We start from the raw sequence: 21,920 nt of genomic DNA on the forward strand, positions 1-21,920 counted from the left end.
CAGTAAACCCTGCCAACTGACCACAAGGCCTGGGCTTTCAGCGATGTCCCCCGTTTATGGGCTGCTCCTGCCATTACATCACCCACCAACCTAACACACACACGCAACAGAGTCCAGTCTAGCCTCACAATCGAGCCACTGCTATGCTCTTGTGTGTGTATGTACATATGTCTATGTACTGAAGTGAAACTATGGGTTTGGGTGTTAGTATCTACTTTTTAAGCCCTATCCCTTATTGATTAATTTCTAAAGAGAACAGGTCATATACTAGTCCTGGTGGTATAGTCCAGCAAATTTAATGAAAAAAATGTCATATAAACATTTTTCTATCATGGCACGTAATAATGCAAAGACATGACTTAAAAGTGTAATCGTCATTGATTATCTCATGTCACATTTACAATGGGTCATTTCTTGAGCACAACAAAAGCACCAATTTATTCTGCCACAGACTCCGCAGGGAAGCTTGGAGAGATGATCTGCCCCCACTATTCACACCACTGCCTGCGTGGACTCATATTTACTGCAGCTGATTAATGACTCACCGGCTCAGGCAGTGCCCGGGGTAGAGACCCTGAGACGGGCGCTATTCTGAAGCACTGCCAGGGCCAGCGTCACCAGGGTGGGGGTCTCAAGCAGGCTCAGAGCACTACACTGCCTGCTGCACTTCCTACGGCACTGGGATTTGTGTGTTAAAGCAACAATCGTTGGACTGCAGTGAGTCACAGTGATGCAGTGTGATACAGGTATTACACCACCGTGGTCAAGCACTCGCTGATAACCTGTATTATGTCTTTTTCTCAATATTAGCTTTTGACTGATGAATACTGCTAAACTGATTCTGAATAAATGCAATATAGTTCATAAATTGTAATATTTATTAAGTTGTAATTAAGTTATTATTATTATTATTATTATTAAATAAAGTCATTGACAAATATTTGCAACTGTAGCTAATGTTATGTAGAGGCCTTAAAAATAAATAAATAAAAATCCTACGTATAACTATTTTTGTTATGCCCCTGTTAAAATGCTATTTTAATGCGTGGAACTTTAATTCATATTCTCTAATTTGGTTCTGCAGTGAAGGCCATTCCCTACATTACACAACACAATGAGCCAGCAAAAGGAAGTGACAAACTTACTGGTAAACTCAGCAGAACCTGCAAAAATCATAGCACACAGCATTACCCCATGCTTTTCCTCCAGTACAAGGAGATGTTGCTTTGGAAAGGTTTTTTTGCAGGCCAAAAGGTAGGCCTAAACCTTTTATTTACTTCACAAAATGGGGTCTCAACTTGAATATTTACATGAAGGGACGAATCATTGTGGTGAGTTGAAATGCAGATGACAGGGGCCAGTGAGTTTTCAGGCCACTACCCTGCAACACATCTGACCAAACTGGGACAAGCTCATCCAGTGACTGCATTCTTCAGGCAAGCATACCTAATATGCCAATATAGTGTGAAGAGGCCTTTATTTATGGATAAAGAACCAGGATTTCTGTTTATGATTAACTGTGTGTGGTTAGTCTGTGTACTAGACTTACTTGACGAGCAGGAAAGTTACATCAGATAGTAGAACTGGGTCGTACCTACCCTAACTGGGACTACTGAATGATCTACGGAATAATCACAGGCATGTGTTATCAGCGTTCATAAATCACACAGCCCTTGTCGGTCTTTGCACATCAGTCTTGAATGTGTTTAAAAAGCAATGACAGCTATTACCAAACACTTTGTAGTTTACACTACATCTGGTTGAAGAGGGGGATAGTTAGTTTAACCAATTTGTGATATAGGCCATCAGGCTAGTAAATAATAACTACATTGTTTTAACAAAAAGTATCAAACGCCAGTATTGTATAATCATTAAAAAAATAGAATTTATATTCTATTTTTACGTGTGCACCCCATCACATATCTGCTTCTTCTGAGGGGGTTACATAAACTTGTCTCGGACACATTTCACGGTCCACGTGATCATTGTTGTTGTTCACCATGCACTGCTGGCAGACTGCTGCTGTGCTCAGCATGAGGAAATTGATCTATGGCAGCATTACACTGCGTGGCAAAACAAGCGTTTAAAGAAAACCAGACGAAATGAAACCATGGAAAAATAACTTCCTGTTGACACGCCGCTTTGATGCGGCGGACCAAACGCGCTCGGCGTTTATTTTTCATTGGTGACGTGAATACCCAACATCCGCGCTGCGACTTCACAGATCTTTACAGGTGAAGATGAACGCGCCTAACAGCAGCAACAAGACGTCTCACGTCGTCTCTGATATAAGAAAAACAAAAATTGCTTACCTGATTAAAAAAAAAAATGCTCTATAGCTCACGCCTCTTCGTCGGTCTCTATCAAAACATATTCGCATCTAAACTGTAAATTTAAACGTAAAATGTAAATGTAAACTATCCCGACGTGAAGGATATCTTCAACACCTTGTCTTCGCGCAGCTCGCCCTCCAATCTGCTCCACGGCCGACAGCCCTGGAGGATGCGGTCCGACATGAAGGCCTCTGATTGGTCGAGACGCCGTCAATCTAGAGGGAAGGCGTTCCGCGACGCGTCTTAGACGAGTGTGGTATTATCCTACATGTCAGAGGTATAAACGGTGCTGGACCGGGTTGTGGATCATTTTACCCAGATAAATATTAAATACTTTTTTTAAAAATCGTCAATTGACCCAGCAATTTGTAACTTTGCTGCAATAATATTTTGTGAAAGCGGAGATGAGATTAAACCTCTGTCGTCCATTGCGTCGAGTCTTTTGAGACTTGCAGCCTACAAGCTCTGATGAGTTTTTCTGAGATTACGTAATACTGTTGTCACATGGCAAAGAGGTATGTGCCGATATTATCGTGAATCATGAAATGATCACATAGGAAGCATTAGTACGCATCCAGTTCTGGACTGTACGTGGGCAGGGTCAGAGTTTGAAGACAGGCACTCTTTGAAATATATACACAGAGAACGAGAGAGAGAGACATTGCAGTCTGAGAGCATGGGTTTTTAAAATATACTTTATTTGGTATTCATTATCAAATAAAGGTACAAGTAATTTGCCATAATGTTATTAAAACAAATGTAATGATCAGTTCTTTTTAAAAAATAAAATCAAAATATGCAAACATCAATTCATGAATACATGTGTGCTAGTAATCTGGAACAAACATTTCCAGGACGTGGGGGAGAGTTCAGAAGTCCCGTGTGCAGACGACTGCTGGTGGATACATAGCCTATATAAGCACCTCACCCACCACAACATCGGCACTGCCGGTCATTTTGTGCTTAAAAGAGCGGCAATGTGGGCGAGCACAACGAAGAGAGCGCGAAAGGAGAGGAAAAATGGGTCCACAGAGAACTTTGATGTTAATGTCAGATAACGGCATTTAATACCAGAGCCCAAAACGTGAACTTTGTCACAATGGAGAAGGAAATGCCCCTTTCCTTTTCTATTGTGACCAAATGTATCAATGTATCAAGGTTTGGGCTCTGGTATTAAATGCCATTATGTGGTCCTGAGCTATAATCATCGTGCTTTGAGATCAAATATGGTGACGACATGACTGCCCTCTAGAGGGTAGCTTCAGTATAAACTTCAACGGAGCACACGATTGACATTTCACGTTATAACATTATTTCCATTCAGTTATTTTAGACAGTTGTGTCTTGTCATTTCTATAAGTTCCCTTTACTTTGATCCTAGCTGTCTACATCACAGAACACGAGTTATAAAGGGAGTGAGGCGCTGAATTGTAAAGCGAATCCAGGTTTTGTTCTGTGGTAAACAAGCTCAGTAAGATTGTTTATGAAGCTAGCCAAGGGACTCATTTCGGTACAGGTTTCTGTCATTTGACTGCAGTGAAGTTTGAAAGTGTTGACAACTTTGAGTGTTGATATAGTTTGACAGTTATAAAGGGAAACCAGGTCTCGTTCTGTGGTTCAACAAGATCAGCAAGTTTGCTTTTCAGCTGGCCAAGTGACTCCTTTCCAAATGAGAAATTGGCACAGCCTACAAATTACTGATCTTGAACAGCCACACAGTTAATCATTGAAACCTCAGTGCGTTTATAGTTACAAACATAAGATGTAGAGACCGACCATTAATGTTGGCGCTCATATACAAGAAGCCTTATTTAAAAAAACCAAGGCCACATGGACCTTGCAAACTTCATTCGCGAGGTGGTTCAACTTCTACAAGGACAAAAACCTCATTTTGCATAAAGTATACTGCACATATAGCGGCATGATGAGCATTAGTCTTAACCCATGATCTAACTCTTAACTCTCCAAGAGACGTCGCTCTGAGTCAAGTCAGCTGTTATCAATTTGTGTACTGCATACGATTTAGTGTTTCTCTTCCCTCAGCTAATGACCAAGGCCTTGATGAAGGATTGAGCAAAAAAAACAAAACAAAAGAAGTTGTTATTCAAGCTATGAATACTAGAATTAAGGCCTAGTGAGCTATGGCACCATTTATTATTATTAAGACCCGAGGACTCCAACCCTTCTGAAGACTGACTCTACTGCAGAGTTCAGTCTTTCATTCTTCATCTAATGGATGCGAGATTTCAGTGCTCACAAAGAACTCGGGGAGCTGGATCCGTTCAATCCGTGGGTAAGAGCAGTCTGCTGGCGGGGCTGCACCCTCTTCGGCTCTTGGATGCTGCATGCGCGCTCGTCTCAGTGGATGAGCTGCTGTCGGGCAGTGGTGGTGTCCATGTCGGAGGTGCTCAAAGGGCCCTGGACGACAGGGACTCCCTCAGCCTGGCGATGCCTGGCAGCGGTGCCCTGCTGGCAGTCCTGCAGGCTCTGCACCTGGCTCAGACTCGGGCTCCAGCCCACCGGAGGAACAGCCACCGCCTCACCTGCACACCAGCACACAGGGCAGCAGAGGATAAGCGTTGGAGAGGGGTCAGCGGGGTCAGCAGTGCAAGGAACACTGAAAAACCTCACTCACATAGACAAGATTGTTACTGGAGTGGAATGTATAGTACTTATCTAAAGATGTTAGTTGGGCAACAGTAAAGGAAAAAAAAAAAGAAAAGACAAATTCCAAAAATTAGCATTATACATTTGTCACATTTCGATGACAAATTTAACCACACAAGCTAAAGTATAATTAACCAAAAAGCAGAATAAGTCCTGCAGTGTGGCCAAGCAATTACAGCAATTCCTGTAACTGGTTACTTCCCAATATAATTCATTACCTTCCACCATTGTGTATACCCAAGCTATACATGTGGTGTAGTAGTTTTTACACTAAATCCTACCTGGCACCATTTGCAATGCTTTTGAACCATAGTTAAGATAATTCTCTCCATCACTTGCATGAGGAAAATGATCCATCTACAATAAAAAGAAACTTTGCTTCTGTACTATTACCGGTTAAAGTGAAGGATAAATGGAGAGTACTTAATGCTGAGTGACCTCTGAACAGATGGGTCCTGACAGATGACTGGAAATCTCTCCTCTGTCTTGGTATTTGAAGACACTATGGAGAGGGTTTAAAAAGTCATTAAGAAGAGCTTAAATTAAGTATACATTGAAATCTTAATGAATCCCTCCCAAACACAATTAGCTAAACACAAAATGAAAAAGAAAAAAACTCTGCATTTTACCAAATATTCTTAAAAACATACCTTGGTCTGCTTGATAGAGGAGCATCACAGTCTATAGGCATGTCCAAATGACCAAGGCCCTGAGAGCAGATGAATAAAGGCCAGTATTATGACTTTAATGAAGGAACAAGGGCCCTGTACTGAATCTTTTAAAGAGTAACCTATAGCATCACAGAGAGTCACACCAAATCCTGGTTACTGAGTAGTAGAGTAGTAGGAAGACTTTAATTCAACTGTTTATTTTTTCCAGATTGTCACAAAGTACCTTCACTGAGGTAGCGGTCCCAGAGCCTAAGATTCAAGGGCACAGTGGAACAGGGTCTTTTGAGGTCTCAGGTACAGCTGGAGGAAGTTACCTTGGCTACAGCAGGAGATGGAGACAGCTGAGTGCCTCCTGCTTTCTGCTCCCTGGCACTCTGTAGCTGACGCTGCTTCACAATATACTCGTATGTGCTCATTCCTTTAGATACTGTTGAGGGAAACAGAGGAATTTAGATTTTATGTAATGACTGATGTAAAATCTTTGTACATCACTTGTAAACCTTACACGAATGTTGTCAATCCTCATAGTACAGCTATATTTCAATGTTGTCTATTCAAAGTACAATATGGTCAATATACCAATATGATGGTATTGGACAAATACAATATGGCCAATGGCCAAGGACAATGCCGATATTTAGAGAGATGATATATAATTCAGATATCATGTTGTTGGTGTTTTTTTATTTTTGTTTGTTTTTTTGTTTTGCAACTTATAAAATTCAACAATTTAATATTAATTTTAAAAAATCAGACACAAAATTGCAGACCATAAAAAACATTTAACACCTGCATTGTGTGTTTGCTTATTGTCTAATTTTAAATAAAAATATGTATAATCTAAATGTCCATAGGTATTAAAAAATAAACAAATAAAAAAAAAAAAAAAACCCATTTTGGACAATGCTTGGAAAAATAAGAAATGTATTTATTTTCTTAAATCAGCAGATGCCAATTATCTCAAAATGGCATTTAATCAGCTGACCACTAGTGATAAAGCCTACTCCCAAGATGTTTAGACAACTAATATCCTTGCTGGAAAAATTCCAATGCCATATTTGGTATAACTGGTAGCCCAATTATAATGGGTGAGGCAAGACAGTGGTTTAAGACCTGGCTATGACTATATAGGTCAACCTCCAGTGTGATCGAGTGATCCCAGCTCTTTTAACTGCATGTCTTTCTGTGGCTTAACGATTCGGTGAGGCAGTACAACACAAACATATTTGTGAAAACATACGTGGATGTGTAAACTCACAGAGATATATGTGGAAGACCAGCAAGTGGCAGAGCAGTAAGAGAGAGACAAGGGCAACTATAATGGTGATGAAGGCCAATACGAGGAGACTGGTCGAACTGGTCTCCACTGGCGCCAGTGGCAGGAAGGCTAGCCATGTCCCGTTCCCTTTCAAACCTGTGCAGGGAAATTGAAGAATGTGCAAGCACATAAAAAGGGACAGCTGAAAATACAGTTAGCTTGGTGAAAAACACTCTTAAGCCCTGTTCATACCTGGCCTTAAAATGTGTCTTGGGTGATCTAATCATAAATGGCTGCCAAAATGCATATCCATTTATACCCGATTTTGAATTCTGAATTCAAAACGTTTGACAACTATTTTGTGTTTTACTGCTAAAGGAGAAAGGCATGGTTGATATGGGTGGTACTTCGTTGCTGCTGAGGACGCGTCAGGATACATTACAGTTTGCACTACAGATGTAATGTGGCCTGATGCATCCCAGATCACCCTCGAAAGTGGTTTGAGTGATCTGACTACAATGCGTCTCCGAGATGCATTATACCCTTTTCACACTTAGTGCTCACAAACTTAGTGCTGGCCACTTATGAGCCGATCACCCAGGAGGCGTGTTAATGCCAAGTGTAAACAGGGCTTTAGCTACAGCAGTGTCAAGCATCCCTTTTAAGACATCGGACCCATTTGTACCATTGCTTAATTAAGAGCAACATTAGCATTTTTGGGGTAAAGTCTAATACACAAACCTGAGAAAAACACCACCAACAATTAACAAATGGTCAAAGTGAATGAATTTTTCTTCTTTATTTTTAACAAAACAAATCACCCTGGTTCGCAAATGACCTCTGCTAAATAAGGTTCTGTGATTTTCTCCCTGTGGGTGCAGGAGCCCTGTCAGAAAAGAATCTCTAAGCCCAAGCCCTCATCCTAACCAACCCTGCTGCAGTGAATAGCAGCAAGCCATTTCTGGCTTGTGAAAGTAGTTTTCTTTAAGAAGTATCAAATCAACAGCAAAATTAATGCTTGACTTTTCTAACAAAAATAATAATAGCAATAGCCCACAATTAACACTGAAAATGATGTATGTAAATGCCATTTTTCCAATTCCTAGTAAACATTGTTTCTTGCAAAACGTGGCATGGCAGAAATACATGCTGTTTGAATTAACATGAAGAAATTATGGTCTTATGGTGAAAACATGGTTAAAGTGCTGTTGTACCACTTAAGGTTTTTCCATAACAGTGGATGGACAGTGTAAGGGACATGGAATACTCTCACCCTGAAAAGCTCCTGCTGTGCGCAGATTAGCAGGGTTCACAAAGTGTTCAATGAAGATGTACAAAATGACCAGAAAAAGGAGGAAGACCCCCACAACCGCAGAAAGGACAGTCACAAAAAAGGGCCTGGTAAATGAAAACACAGAAATTGCAGGAATCATGAAATGTATTTTAGACCCTGCAAGCCATACATAAATGAAATATGATCACACTGCACATTCAAGGGACTGTGGGCCAGATTCATAGAACTTGATAATTGTGCTACATCACACAAATGTGAGACACTATTTTATTCATAAAGTTACCATAGCAGTAATTAGAGCACTGATGTCAACTTACCATGGCACTAAATTCACCTGTGCCATAGGTGAAAACCAATCAAAATTGACATGTAAATTAATCTACATATATGAAAAGACCCACACCAAGCAAAAATGCCAGTCATGAGATCTGCTGAAACTGCCTAATACATAAAAATGTAACAATTGTAACTTTCACCAATATGGAAACGTCAGGGTTGCACGGAGCTGATGACTTGAGTATTACTTCGAATTTTGTTGAGGACTTGCATATGTGAACATTGTTGGTAAAAAATTATCCAGTCCAGATCAGGTTCTTACAGGGACATAAAAGTTGTCTATATACAAGTAGCATGTTTTGCCCAGTGGACTCCTATTATGAACCACGAAAGTCATATGCAAATGAGAACAAAATGCAGCTGCAAAACCTCTCTTCTTTATTATAGATCACTGAGCAGCACCATGCATCACAAATGAAACATTTTAATGCAGTGCTATTTGCTGTCAACCTCATGTTAAATCACATTAAGTCTTGCAGTAAGTTTTATGAATTTGGCCCCGTTTCTCCATTATCTTCTTAAACTTCTCCTTACCAATAGTTCCTTCCTCCTACACAGTTGTTGAGCCATTTGCAGTGGTGGTCAAAGTCTGCAATGCACTTATTGCAGCTACTGCAGTGTTTAACCTTAGGTCCCCTACAGAGAGAAGCACCAGTTAATGACTTTCTGCAAACAAGATTTTGGGCTTTTTGTTATTGTAGAAACAGTTAATCTGGAAACAGAACTGGAGTGCAGAACTAATTGTGATAGAGATCAGATGAGTACCCAAAGAGGAAGGCAGCTATAGCATTAAAAGTAGAGATGGAAAACTTAAGTGTGTCAGCTGTGAAGAAAAATGTGCTACTGAGATGCGTTTCTCCCCCCCCCCAAAAAAAGTATTATTATTATTATTATTATTATTATTCTTCATATAGCAACCTCTTGTATAATCGCCACCTGGTGTTAAGACTTGTTTAATAAAAGGAAGATGAAAATGAGAAAATAAGAACGACTGGGCTAATACTGTACATACACATCCACCTCACACAAGTAGCAGTGCTGATTGTGTATGACGTGTGGATGCTTCTTCTTGTCAAAGACAGGCATGGGGCTTAAGTAGTCCTTCCTCACACGGACACTGTAGTCAGCCGGGTCTATAGTCACCGCTGCCACATGAGTCAGCAAATGCAAGACACATGCTGTGCCAGTCACCTAGGCACAACAGTGCGTACATGACTTCATACCATTTGCAGACACAATGCAGCACAAATCTTTAACTGACCAAGTAAAAGCGAGCCATACAATCTGAAAAAAGAAAGCATGTTTTGTATGACACTAGCAGTGTCAGACAGGGCTGTGGGTCAATTCAAGAAGCACGTAGTCACTGGACAGAGAATCAACAGAGCAGTGTCACAGTGCTTCTGCCTCACAGAAAGAAGTTTCACTGTTTGAGGACTGAGGTTCAATGTGACCAAACTAACACTTTGTGTTTCCTAATTAAACACTGCAAACAAGTTGGGCTGATATCACCCAGTCCTCCTATATGGCAAGAGGTGAGAACAGGAACAGTAGCTGAATTCCAGTTGCAGCTCTACGCTCAGTCATGCTGATGTTTACAGCCCCTTTGTGGATGACAGCTTTGGCCGTCACCAGCCTGTTAAGACAGACATTCTCCCAGGACCTCTTGAACCACAGTCAATTGCTCAGACCAACATTACAGAATTACAGAGAGCATTTGTGCGGGATACCCCGTATGACAGGTAGTTCCATGGTGGAGGCAGGAGAGGGATGTAGACCCCAAAACCCACGATGGCCATGAAGGCATACACGAGCCATGCCAGAGGCTGGAGCACATGGAGCGGGCAGGACCAGCCGTTCACCCTGGAGTGGGTGGGTGCTACGACAAGTTCATTCTGGCTGCCCCCGTGTGCTGGCGCTGTGCGTCTCAGACGACGCTCGAAGCAACTCATCTAGAACAAAGAGGGAAATTTGACCTGTCCATTAAAGCAGAAACTCCCAAACCCAAACCCAGACATGGTGTATTTCCTTAGGGAAATACAGCTAATTTAGCCTATGGAACACTTCAGAGATAGCCGTCAAGTTAAACAAGGTTTGTTAGATTATGGCACAGCAATACAGTTTGGCACAAGAAAATGAAGGCTGAGAAACTGGGCGGTGTTCCTCCAGGGCTGGTGTGTATGAACTAAGCAGATGCCATAGGAGAATCACCACCGAAAAACCTTTTACAACTAGATTAAGCCTTAACCTCTCTCTGGGAAACCAGTCCTATATGTTTGGTGAGGCTCACATGAGGATTAACAAGTGCAAAACTGGACCAGTCAGGCATGCTTTCTGCAGTGACATCACAGAAATGTGTGGTGTTGAGGTGGGTGGTTGAGAGAGCTAATGGACAGAAGAAACTGAGTTATGGCCTATGCTTTCTAGTAGATGATGTCCTTACTATTACAAGAATGGTCTTCATTTCTACACACCAGAATGGAGCTAGAATGTCATTTGCCAGGGAAATTAGCTAAATAGGGAAGTAGTATCTGTACTGAGGACTCATATCAATGTGCAACAGAGTGCTGGTTGTTTACACAGCACACATTTCAGTCCAAATGGTCATGCACTGTTTAATGAAAACAAATGATGTCTTATCAGTTCAGTTGGCTAGAAAAAGTGGTGACGTTATGAGAGACTGTTTACGGCTCGGAGATATACAAAATAGGGATACATGTACCCACATCCAGGCTTCATTTTAGAGGTGACGAGTGTTTAAACCTTAAAAAAAGGTGTTTTTGTCCTTTCTGACAGTGTGCTAACGATCCCACTTCATGAACGCGACCGTTCTACAATGAATTCCGGTCCCGTTTCCCTGAAATCTAAGCAGCTGATGCGTAGGACTGAGGTACAAAGAAAAATTAAGCAACTTGCTTACATAAAAACATTTTCCTGACCGAAGGAGCATTCTGTGGCACTCCTGTAGAAAATGAGCAAATATAATCGCAAGTCTCAAGTCATGCAAGTTTCGCTCCAGTGCTAAGCTTACCTTTACATAGCCTTGCGGGAGGGGGAGGGGGAGGGGGAGGGGGGGGGGGACCGCGGTATCTTAGCAACACTTTACAACGCGTCGGCTAACAGGACTTAGCTAAAGCTAGCTGGTTGTCTATTCGAATACGAACACATGCACTTCACATTAGCTCTCATTTTAGAAAAAAACAACCTACATATAAAAGCACTTACGACTATTCATATTTGTTTTATGGTTATATTACTGCCGTCGAGAAGGCAGAAAACATCTAGCTTGCTAGCTAAAATATTAGTGATATTTATAAACAAAAAAACCGCTATGCAGTCAAAGATGCTAAGAAATGATAAACATACTTACATTTGTCATCTTAGCATTTAGTTTTCAGCAGACTCCTATATAAAGACATGCGCTTTAGTTCAAACTGCAGCCGCTGATCTAGCTGTAGTGATCAGATTGGTAAGGTTCCAGTGTGTACGGTGCCATGAACTGATGTCTCGCAAGTTGCTCTCTTGGTAGGCTAACACGACTAAAACCAGCAGTTTAATTTGTTTGCAGGTGAACATAACGAGTCTCCTAATTGGTTACATGGGTAACACGATTCTTCACCAGGCGTATATTTAAATTAATACGTATCCTTTTCTGGCTAAAGCTTCAAACAATACCCGTTGCAGATAGTGTTATCTGGACCTGGAGAACTTCGCTGAAGCGTCTCCGCGGTCCTAGAGTACCTCAAACACACGTTTTTAAAACGTTTGTTTCAGGAAGGGATGGTCGACATAGGATCATGTTAGGAGAGTATGATGTCAGTCATTCCGCCTCTTCCTCCACCAAACAACTGAGAAACAGTTCTTGGCGAAAAACACTTAGTTGTAGACTGCAGATAGTACACTATGGATTGGTATCCCCACCCCACCGTGGACAGAGCGTCTGCTATGGAAATGTAAGCATACTGCAGCTCTGAAGGGAACACACTTTTATAGACGGATAACATAAGGCTTTGCCTACTTATAAGGAATAAAGGCAAATACAAATTTTCACAAGAGGGGTATACTGTCAGTGACACTTTAAATTACATTAGGCATTTTTCTATATTAACTACATTCACATTTACTTAAGTTTTTACCTTATTCCAAATTCATGTGGTTTAAAAATACGCAGTAAGGAATCTCATGTGAGGGAGCTTGACCAAAAGTTAGACATTTCATTCTGGACAGACTGACTGTATGACATGTTATTAGGGATCATATAATAAAATCCAACACTTAATAGTCTGCAAATTATAAAAGATATTGCCTTGAGCATTATATTTTGCTGTATATGTACATTATAAAGTCAGTGCAGCAAGACTTTGATCTGTGAACATCATCCTGTAAAATGTAATTATCAAATGTAAAACAAACTTAAAAGAAACTCCCAAATGTTGCCATATATACACCCCCCCCCCCCAAAACAAACAAAAAAAAAAACCCTCTTTGAGGAGCATTTATTGTGAAAATTGACAAGTGATGCAACTAGTCTGTACAAGCTCATAGGCACAAGCACAATGATACAGCACTGAATCAGTCCATTTACATGTGGTCATTAAGGCTATTGGTCTGGTGTGTGTGAAGCACAGCACACATCAGCTATTGGCCGTGGAACCGGGTTCTGGAGACTGCAGGAACTCATATGGGTCGTGAACCATCTCCGACTGGTCTCCAACGCCCAGGTGAGATGGGCTCCCTGCTCACAAAAAGGGTTGGGGGTTATAAAACAATTAAAATGCCATACCATAATTATATAGCCTTGGCTTTCCTGCCCCTGAAATATGAATTTAATGCTGAAATCACAAGAATTCTTTTTTTCCCCCTCGTTAAATACATTTCTAGCAGATTTCTGTATCCCATTTTCACAATTGGTCTACAACATTGGCAAGCCTAGAGGCTTTTTTTTTTGGTTTGCTTTTGTTTTTTGATTCTTTCACCTCTCAGTAGATGCTCTCCTTTCAGAACTAGAAGCCTTTCCAGCAACTCCAGAATGGTAGCTGCTCTTTACCTAAATGGTGCTGCTCTCTGTCGGAGGCGTTGGAGAGAGACGAGAGGTTGGAGGAGGGCCGGGAGCAGACCCTCTCCACTGCTGCCTCCTGGAACTCCTGCAATAGCTTGGCTGTGTCATCAAAGTGTGCATGGCTCTCCTCGTGTTCTGGCTCCTTCTTCACTGGTTTGCCTGCTACCAAACAGGAGAGAGAAGCCAAGGGGATCCAATCAAAACTGTGTCAGCCAAATGTAACAGTTCTATAACAGTTCTGCCAGACTTTATAGAGAAGGGTTTCACAAGCACTGCATCGTAGCACAGAAATTCCTGGTAAGAAGGTGGAGCATACATCCTATGGAGTTCTTGGTCCTTTTGAAAAAGGAAGAGAAAATTTACCCAAAGGGTTGAGCATGTCCAGAGATATGTCTGGGTAGCTCTTCAGGCTCATGAAGTCCAGCACTGAGCCACTATCCATTACTGCTCCATCTGCAGCCTGGATCCATAGAGCAAGGCACAGTCAGTTAGCAATACCAGCACATGAATTCTCTTACAGTATTGCAGGAAAAAAAAACAAATAAAACCTGGCAGTAAGATTGTGGTTTGTTTTTCATTGCTTCATCAGTTTGATCCACATGCTTTTACAGAGATGCAAACACATATGTGCACAAAAACAAACCTAAAACACAGCTCTACAAAATGCATCTTCTCTTCTATATACTGACAAACAGCATTACCTGCATATCACACAAGGCGGACTTGGCTTCATCCACTGGCATGTTCCTTTTCTGCAAGAACCAGGTACAATGATCCATGAACGCGGCCCAGTTTGTCAGGGAAAGACTGAGCTGGATAGGTAATAGAAACACATTACCTGTCGGATTTGGAAGACGGCTTTGGAATGATCTCCACCCGTCATTTTATCCAACAGATCGTCCACAAGCCTTTTGGTAAAACTACCACAGTCCTTTACAAACTCTTGGAGACTGAAACATACACATGCATACACACAAGGGTCACAACCCCAAAAACCATCTTCCCTTGTAACAAATGCCATGCTATGTAAAGCAACACAACAACAACTACTCACAAGTGGAAAATGCAGGGTTTTTTGAGGCAGTCCCCAGGTTATGGGCACCGAAAGGCTACAGTAAAGCCCCAATATTGTGTGTTGTAGGCTATTACCTGAGGGCACACTGCACGCCCGTGTCATCTCCGTAGGCAGAGTAGAGCATCTCCATCTCTTCTGGAAGCAGGTCTGGGTAGACAGAGTTGTTTTGGAGCGTCTGAGTGTTGTAGGCACTACTCAAGAAGGTTACTGAGGTGAGGGGGAGGGGAAAAAGACAAATCAAAATAAATGAACTAAATACAGTGTCAAAAGGCATGAACAGCATGTAGGAACAAAAAAAGATTTGTGCAACTTACCCTTGTATCTCCGGTCATCTTTAAACCCCAATGGAGTGAGGCCAGGTAAGAGTTTATTTGACAGAGAGCTTAAATCTACAGGATGGGTCTCTTCCTCTGTAAGAGTGATAAAAATATTCAGAAAACAGGGAGTCGAGCAGTGTAATGCATGCTGTGGTGTGTGGAGGGAGATGGCTGTATTCTGGGGTTTTGTGTACCTTCTGTCTCTGGGTCTTGCGGATTGACTACAGTATAAATCAGCGCTCCCTCTGGTTCCTTCTTAAGATACCCTATCTGAGGAAAACAAACACAAAAGATACTTAAGGTCCTTCACAGCACTGACAATCTCTGTACACACATTTGAGGTTAGGGTGTGTGTTTTTTTTCATGGATATAAATGAGTGTTAGGAATACACTTATTGGATTGTTCATTTTGCGATATTATATGACTGTTTCTCTGGGTGGACTGGATAATTAAGTGCAACTGTTTGGATTTCAATGGTTTCTGCTCATCTAGGATTTAACAGAATTTAAAAAGACCATTTAAGAAAAGCATACGTCAGCTTTTATTTATTTACATGCATCTTAGCACAAATGCAACAAATCCCATCTTTAACCTTAAATGTCCAGTCTGTAATTGGAGAGCATCAGTCCATTGTGTGGCTCTCTGTACCTTTGAATTTGGCATGAAGCGGTTGATACGGTCGCGTGCCTCGTCTGCTGCGTGCTCCACCAGGGCCAAGACATGCTCCTCCGCTGTGCTGTCCGTTAGGCTGCATGCATTTCCCTCCAGTTCATAGAGGTCACTGTGTAAAACCACCATACTGGACTCAATGAGACTGCTGGCCTCAAGTTTAGTTTAATAGCCAAATAAACATCGTCATTGAGGTATTTAAGAGACTATAGGCATTATGCAAATCATAGCATGCTAAATGGCCCCTAAAAGCTTTGACTGATTGTTAGCTATGTTAGTAATAAGAGTATCCTTTGTAGAAGTATTACATTTAGTAGTCTACACACATTAAAATCAGGCTTTCTGTGCTAAATTATAAATAACACCTCTTATCAAGCCACAGAGGCGTGATTTGCTCGAAATGAGTTCCTTTTGAGAGGGCTGCCTCAGCTTGACAGTCAAGTTCCTTCAGAAATATAAGTTTCTGTAAACGGCAAATGTGTAATCAAATATGACTGCAAATAACCATACTTAATCAACCTCAATTCAGTCCCTCACTCTGAGGTTAATAAATAACCTTCCTGGCTTCCACTAACAGTCATTTCTTTGGCTGCTTTTCAAAATGCATTCCAACAAAAACATATACTCAAATGGTCAACAAGTGTTACTCCAAATCCAAAGTATGATAATATGCATGTATACGAGTGATTAAGAGAATTTAAATGGGTGTTTTGAAAAAAGTGCCTTATAGCTTAGTAAGGAGAGCACTCTGTGCCAGCGGTGTGCCGATATCTAACCCTCTCCACAGACTCCTGCAAGGCCAGTGGCTGGGCTCTTCACCTGATCATGGGCTCCTTCACTGGCTGCCTTTTGGACTTTTTGGCTGACTCAACGTGGACGGGGGCGACCTCGGGCAGGGGCTCGTCGCCGGCCACGTCCTCGTCGCCCAGAATGGCGGCCTGCTGAGAGAAATCCATGTCGTGCATCAAAGACATGCTGCGCTTCAGAGCTAAGAGCCGCTCCTGCAGGAACAGAGCAGAAACAGATCCACACAGCCGGGCCTTTACTCCTCTACCACCACGCCTTCGCCCACCATGATGACGGGAGTGGAGTAACGCAAAAACGGATGGCTTGGAATGGATTAAGAGGGAGTCCATAAAGGGAGTGGATATGGAATTCAATGCAAGTTGGAAAAAACTGAAGTGCGCAGAAAGCTTAGGAAAGTTGTGTAACATAAATACTAACCCAAATAACAGTAAACCTTAGAGTAAATGATAAACAAAAACATGAAAGAAAGTAATTTAGGATTATGGTATGTAAAACTGGGAAAAAAAGGATATGGATGACAAGCAACAGATTTATAGTTAGACAAAAACAGTTCTCAAGTATAAAAAGGTAGCTATCTCTCTGGTGCTCTTCAGTATACAGATACTCTTAAATAAGTATTCTGAGGAAATCTGAAGCACTCAAGAGGAAAATAAATGGAAAAGAAAGAAAGTATGGCTGTTGCATTCTGAATCAGATACTTCTGCTTCTTTGTAGCATCATGTCACAACTTCTTAAAATCTTAAAGGAACTGTCCACTGTACCTTTTTGTCTTGCCCTGGCGAAGGCCGTAATGGCTGAAATGTGTAGACATGTTTTTATAATTAAATAGCAAAGACTTCTTAATTTTTTCCTCTTGGCTGCCTCAGATGTCTTCAAAATACTTATTTTAACAGATTTTAAGTTTCTGATCAGAACTGCAGGAGAATGGTTGGGGTTTTACTTTGCTCATCATTTTGAAGCCAGTGTGCAGAAGTTTCTTTGCAGCTTTGTAGTAGACTGTCTCAGGTCGGTTATACACCATGGCATTGTCACACATCAGCTTGAAGTCCGCCTAAACATCAGACAGATGTGAGCAGCAAGGATTCAGTGACCTATGGAACTGTTCATCTACAGTACAGTATGTTAGCAATGAAAGCATTCTCCTAGTAAAAAACATATCCTTTTAGATTTCTGCCATATTTACAAAGCAACAAACTTTTATAATGCTGCTGTATCCCTCACATGTGAAAGCTTTTGGCTACCTTGAATTCTGTTACTGTTTTGTATTCATTTGTCGTGATCTTCTCCTTCATGGTGCTGAAGTCCATAGGGTGCTTAATGATCATGGAGTAGCCCGGTGCAATGGCATCCGTCACAGGGAAGGCGAAGAAACCATGAGGGTCTTTCCTGAGAAGACAGACGAAGCACAGGAGCATAAGATCAGAGCCAAAAATAGGAGGAGGTGATTGGCTGTAACCGATCATGTGATTGGACTGTTGTCACCTCTGAAGCAGGCGCAGAAAGTGCTCGAGGAGCTGCTGCCGGGGTGTGCATTCATTTTCTTGGTCAAGAGCAAGACAGACATGGTGCAATATTAATGTGACAGCCGATAACATTTAAGCAATAGGAAAGAATGAGGAAAAAAAAAATCTCCACAGCTCATTTTTCACCAAGGTGAAGCTCGACAGACTTAAGACTAATGCTAATACCATGGCTTCAGTAGAATTACATGCACCCAAGATCCCCAACAGGTTCCCCTATTAAACCCGTGGAGGTAGCATCAGTCCGCTCAAACAGAGTTTATAATAAAACCCACAGCTTTGGGCGTTGATGCTGATTTTCTGAGTCTTAAAGTCATGCTTTAAATCTTTAGTGTATACACCTTTCTCCCTAGAAACATTTTAACAATACACAATTTGTCGGTTGATTCTGATTGGCCTGACCATGGAAAAGAGGCTGCCAGAGGTGTTGCTAAAGGAACGTCTACCCTGCTGAGTGCGGCAGGCTCTAACGGGCCGGTCGGCCTGGGTGTCCACCTCCACTTTACCACTGGGGTGGAAGTCGTCGGCCTCTGCCTCCACCTCGAACTTCTCCCTGTCCCTCTTCCTCTTCCTCTCCTCTACCACCACCACCTGCAGGACAACCGCATGAAAAGCGCTCACAGGTGGCCGCAGTCCGCATTTTCCCCCCAAATACCGTCACAGGAATTACGACCATGTTTAAATGGCCTTAATCTGTCCTTTTTTTTTTTTTTAGATGAAATTTGTGCTGTGTGAGTCATAAACCTCCTTCAGTACAGATTCCAGGAGCTGGTTAGTGACTTTACCTCTACAGGCTTGGACAGAGTGAACGGTTCCACTGGTGGGTTGGCTGCATTCTCTAGCTGTTCTCGCTCACGTTTTTTCTTCTTCTCTTCCTGGGAAAAGGTGGCAACACCAGTGATGACTTCCCCACTTCACATTAACACAATTACATTTCATTTTTAACTGGCATACCAGCACTGACCAGTGGCCTGTTTCTTTCAAAACATAGCAATGTTCAAATAAATGCTCTACAGAACCGCTGAAGGCTCTATCGCTAGCTAATTCAGATCCTTCTAAAGGACTAACAATTCATCAAATACACCTCAGACCCCTGAGCTGCCTCTTAATTTACTAACCTTTCTTCTTCTTCTTTCTTCATCGTCCAGGTGCTTGTCTTTCTCTTTTTCAGATTTTTTCTTCTTTTTCTTTTTCTTCTCTTTGTGCCGCTCCCGCTCATGGTCAGAGCGATCATCATAGTAGCTGGAGTCGTGGCCCGAGCCGGACAGCTCGGTGACCTCACTGCCGCCGACCTTCAGCACGAGTTTCAGAGGCTTATCCAGGGGCTTGTCCTCATAGTCTGAACAAAGCAAAACAGCAGAAACATCACCACACCTAACAGTGAGGCTTCCATGGAAAGAAAGACTAGACAAATGCTGACAGATAAATAGCTAACCTTCTAAGCTGTAAAAGTTCATTGTTTATTCTAATAAAAAAATAATAATTCTAGCAGGATTTCATATGGAGACATACTCATTACACATTATGCTGGAAAAACAATAATATTGGGGAAAAAAACTTTATTTTACAAGGAGGATAAGAATCCAATGATATTTGGCATGCTGCCAATAATTATACACCTTTAAAATGACACAATGACAACACGAGCAAAGCAGACACAGACAATTAGGTACCTTCAGACAGCCTAAATTTCGAATTAAATTTATTTTCAACCAAGAAGGATCTCTTCAACTCTGTGGCAGTACTCCGTGTCATGCGCACGGTAAACTGCATGGTATTTAAATCAAGTTGCCTAGCTAATGTTACCACGAGTGGTGCAGCCGAGGTTGGCAGCAGGTTGGATAGATATTTGCGATGCAGCTTTTGTGCACTTAATGCACTCCTGCCAAAATCATGCTTTAAAAGCGGCTACATTGCATTGAGGTTAAGGAACTCTGTGTTAGATGTTAGCTATCTTAGCTAGCTAGCTAGCTAACATACCCAAACGCTTCACCTAGCCAACCCAGCTAAAAGGCACAAACCAGTTCGCTGACTAGCTTTTTCAGTCTTAACATCCAAACTTACCCCCATCTACTGTTCTCCATTCGGGTTTGTATTTTTTGTGTTTTTTCCCCATTGTACACGTCTCTCTCTGTCTGATTCAAAATAAAAAATACATATTCTCTGAGTAACAGAAGCAGCTCCAGCACTAACAACAAGAAAACTGCACTACTAATCACTTCCGCTAGTGACATACAGTTGTATTCCGGGTCAGTCTCTGCGCGGTAAATTCGAGGTACCGCTGGCTTTTAGGTAAGTTGATGAGCTAGGCTCCTATCTATCTATCTATCTATCCTCTTTGAATGTTTTCGCACCAGTATTTCGCAGTATAACATTAATGAACCAGACGGATACTTGTCTTGGTCGGTATTCGTAGTTAACGGTTAACCTGGCCGAGTTGGTTAGCTAGCTACACTGTCTGCTAGCTCGGTAGCCCAGCCGGCTAGTTAGGGGTGATGTTTACCATCCTGGTGGTCAGCTAGCGCAAATATCATGGCCTGTTAGATCAACATGGCTATTAAACTGGCTTAGCTCATGCCCGTGAACAGTTCACCGGTTTGTTGGCAGTCCGAGCAGGCAAACTGTTACTGTCTCATTCATTTGCAGTGTAATTATGGATAATGGCTATAAATGTTAGGGAGGCAACAGTAGCGACTCCAGATTTATACTGTAAGATAGCTAGGTAAATTAAATATTCAGCCATTGGTGTGCTAACGAATCCTACGGATTTGGTTTTGAGGAGTTAAATATGCTTTCTGTTGTTTAAAGGATGAATGGAGAAAAGATGGAAGTTACCTGGAATCCCAGTAAACTCCCTTCTGAAGACGCTAGCGTTAGCTCCGATCGAGGCGATGTTCAAGTTGAAGTTCTTGTTAAATCTCAAAGGTACTAGAATAGCTAGCGCTAACTACTGGGGTATTGAGGTTTTTCCTTTATCTGGACAATTACAACATGTTCAGCAAATATTCTTGACCTAAGTAACAGCATACATTGCTCAGAAAGAGCACTTTTTAGATTTTTATCAGTGGTTCATCAAAATAATGTTGAATATCATGATATTGATATATAACACAATGATATTTTGGTCTTTAGTCATGAAGGTTCAATAAATATTTCACTCAGACATAGTAAAAGAGAAAAACAACAGGAACCCTCAAAGAGTAGTCTTCTCTTCTTCAGTGTTTCTTAAAGGTATCATTTTAGTACCACACAAATGACTATAAAGTCATTCTTTTCACAGCCATCATGGTTAAACAGCAATACCCATCGGGTCTACATTGGCAATTGTTTTGTCACTGTTAACCACCTTAATTTGATGTCTGCAGCACTGTGAGGAGGACTGAAGTAAGAACGCACGTCTTGGCTCTGCTTGACCGACACAGTCTGATCATTGGGCCTTACAAATGGACCGAGTTTGATGACGACTTCCTGACTAACAATGTTGCGTCTGTTGCTGTTGTGGACATCGATGGAATGGCTGTAAATATACATTTTCACACCAATTCATAATTTTTCATGTTCGCCACTTCATTTTTTAGGACACTTATTGTTTGGTTAATACATTATTTAAACATGGTTTTATGCCTTACTTTCTAATATAGTATTGGAATGAAGAACTAAGGACCCTTGGTAGCTTTAGGACATTTGTGATGCCTTTCAATGCTTCATTTTTTTTGTGTCTTTGTTGTTGATTATCAGTTACTCTGCATTTTCTCTCCACAGCCCCTTGATCTAAAGGCGAACAAGCTTTGCATTTACATTTTCTCCCTGAATGACGATGGACCGAGCACGCTCAACCTGGAGGAGGAAGAAGAGCTCTCTGCAGCCAATCACTGGCTCCTGCCAGCAGGTTGGTCTTTCTAGCTGCATCTTTGCT

The 21,920-nt window shown here is 41.6% G+C and overlaps 3 protein-coding genes and 1 long non-coding RNA gene across 11 annotated transcripts in view; 2 read left to right on the forward strand and 2 right to left on the reverse strand.

The window, feature by feature from the left end:
* Nucleotides 1–964: 964 nt before the first annotated feature.
* On the forward strand, nucleotides 965–5,957 carry LOC118241356. Its single transcript, XR_004776010.1, has 3 exons — nucleotides 965–2,234; nucleotides 2,463–2,848; nucleotides 5,880–5,957. It is a non-coding gene; the product is annotated as an uncharacterized LOC118241356 (long non-coding RNA).
* Nucleotides 3,011–12,287, reverse strand: zdhhc11 (zinc finger DHHC-type containing 11). The gene is made up of 11 exons (XM_027014286.2): nucleotides 11,927–12,287; nucleotides 10,287–10,508; nucleotides 9,572–9,750; nucleotides 9,094–9,195; nucleotides 8,203–8,327; nucleotides 6,930–7,085; nucleotides 5,986–6,098; nucleotides 5,651–5,709; nucleotides 5,439–5,502; nucleotides 5,282–5,357; nucleotides 3,011–4,876 (listed from the first exon to the last, which is right to left on the reverse strand). Exons 1-11 carry the CDS (start codon nucleotides 11,933–11,935, stop codon nucleotides 4,692–4,694), a joined length of 1,290 nt encoding a protein of 429 aa, XP_026870087.2. The 5' UTR covers nucleotides 11,936–12,287; the 3' UTR covers nucleotides 3,011–4,691.
* Nucleotides 12,288–13,035: 748 nt separating this feature from the next.
* brd9 (bromodomain containing 9) lies at nucleotides 13,036–20,212 on the reverse strand. Of its 7 annotated transcripts, none has more exons than XM_027014337.2 (17): nucleotides 20,069–20,212; nucleotides 19,123–19,343; nucleotides 18,790–18,879; nucleotides 18,511–18,595; nucleotides 17,967–18,024; nucleotides 17,726–17,870; nucleotides 17,425–17,535; nucleotides 16,497–16,678; nucleotides 15,657–15,789; nucleotides 15,202–15,277; nucleotides 15,005–15,100; nucleotides 14,765–14,897; nucleotides 14,454–14,565; nucleotides 14,317–14,367; nucleotides 13,979–14,075; nucleotides 13,604–13,777; nucleotides 13,036–13,291 (listed from the first exon to the last, which is right to left on the reverse strand). In XM_027014337.2, the coding sequence occupies exons 1-17, from the start codon at nucleotides 20,118–20,120 to the stop codon at nucleotides 13,191–13,193; spliced, it is 1,917 nt and encodes a 638-aa protein (XP_026870138.1). In that variant the 5' UTR covers nucleotides 20,121–20,212; the 3' UTR covers nucleotides 13,036–13,190. The 7 variants fall into 7 exon arrangements, with proteins under 7 accessions (XP_026870138.1, XP_035382568.1, XP_026870139.1 ...); XM_035526675.1 differs by having other exon boundaries at nucleotides 13,604–13,774; nucleotides 16,497–16,615; nucleotides 18,451–18,595; XM_027014338.2 differs by having other exon boundaries at nucleotides 16,497–16,615; nucleotides 18,451–18,595.
* A 43-nt stretch (nucleotides 20,213–20,255) lies between these two features.
* trip13 (thyroid hormone receptor interactor 13) overlaps nucleotides 20,256–21,920 on the forward strand; it is a 10,985-nt gene continuing 9,320 nt past the window's right edge. For both annotated transcript variants that reach the window (XM_027014316.2, XM_027014317.2), the window contains exons 1-4: nucleotides 20,256–20,296; nucleotides 20,813–20,929; nucleotides 21,370–21,523; nucleotides 21,767–21,893. In XM_027014316.2, the coding sequence (XP_026870117.1) occupies nucleotides 20,814–20,929; nucleotides 21,370–21,523; nucleotides 21,767–21,893 (397 nt within the window). In that variant the 5' untranslated portion in view covers nucleotides 20,256–20,296; nucleotide 20,813. The remainder of the gene's footprint in view (nucleotides 20,297–20,812; nucleotides 20,930–21,369; nucleotides 21,524–21,766; nucleotides 21,894–21,920) is intronic.

The sequence above is a fragment of the Electrophorus electricus genome, chromosome 5 (assembly GCF_013358815.1).
Source record: "Electrophorus electricus isolate fEleEle1 chromosome 5, fEleEle1.pri, whole genome shotgun sequence".
NCBI classification, from domain to species: domain Eukaryota; kingdom Metazoa; phylum Chordata; class Actinopteri; order Gymnotiformes; family Gymnotidae; genus Electrophorus; species Electrophorus electricus.

Bases quoted from the DNA above. Each gene is read 5' to 3' on its own strand.
- zdhhc11 (XM_027014286.2), bottom strand. The intron at 9,196-9,571 runs GTATGTACAGTA...TTCTCTCTGTAG, and splicing joins TACTTGTGTGAGGTGGATGT to GGGACCTAAGGTTAAACACT. The intron at 5,503-5,650 runs GTATGTTTTTAA...CCCTCTCCATAG, and splicing joins CCTCTATCAAGCAGACCAAG to TGTCTTCAAATACCAAGACA.
- brd9 (XM_027014334.2), bottom strand. From the start codon at position 20,120: ATGGGGAAAAAACACAAAAAATACAAACCCGAATGGAGAACAGTAGAT. The intron at 17,871-17,966 runs GTGACAACAGTC...CTGTCTTCTCAG, and splicing joins TTTCTGCGCCTGCTTCAGAG to GAAAGACCCTCATGGTTTCT. The intron at 13,292-13,603 runs GTAAAGAGCAGC...TTTTGTGAGCAG, and splicing joins CAGAGAGCAGCACCATTTAG to GGAGCCCATCTCACCTGGGC.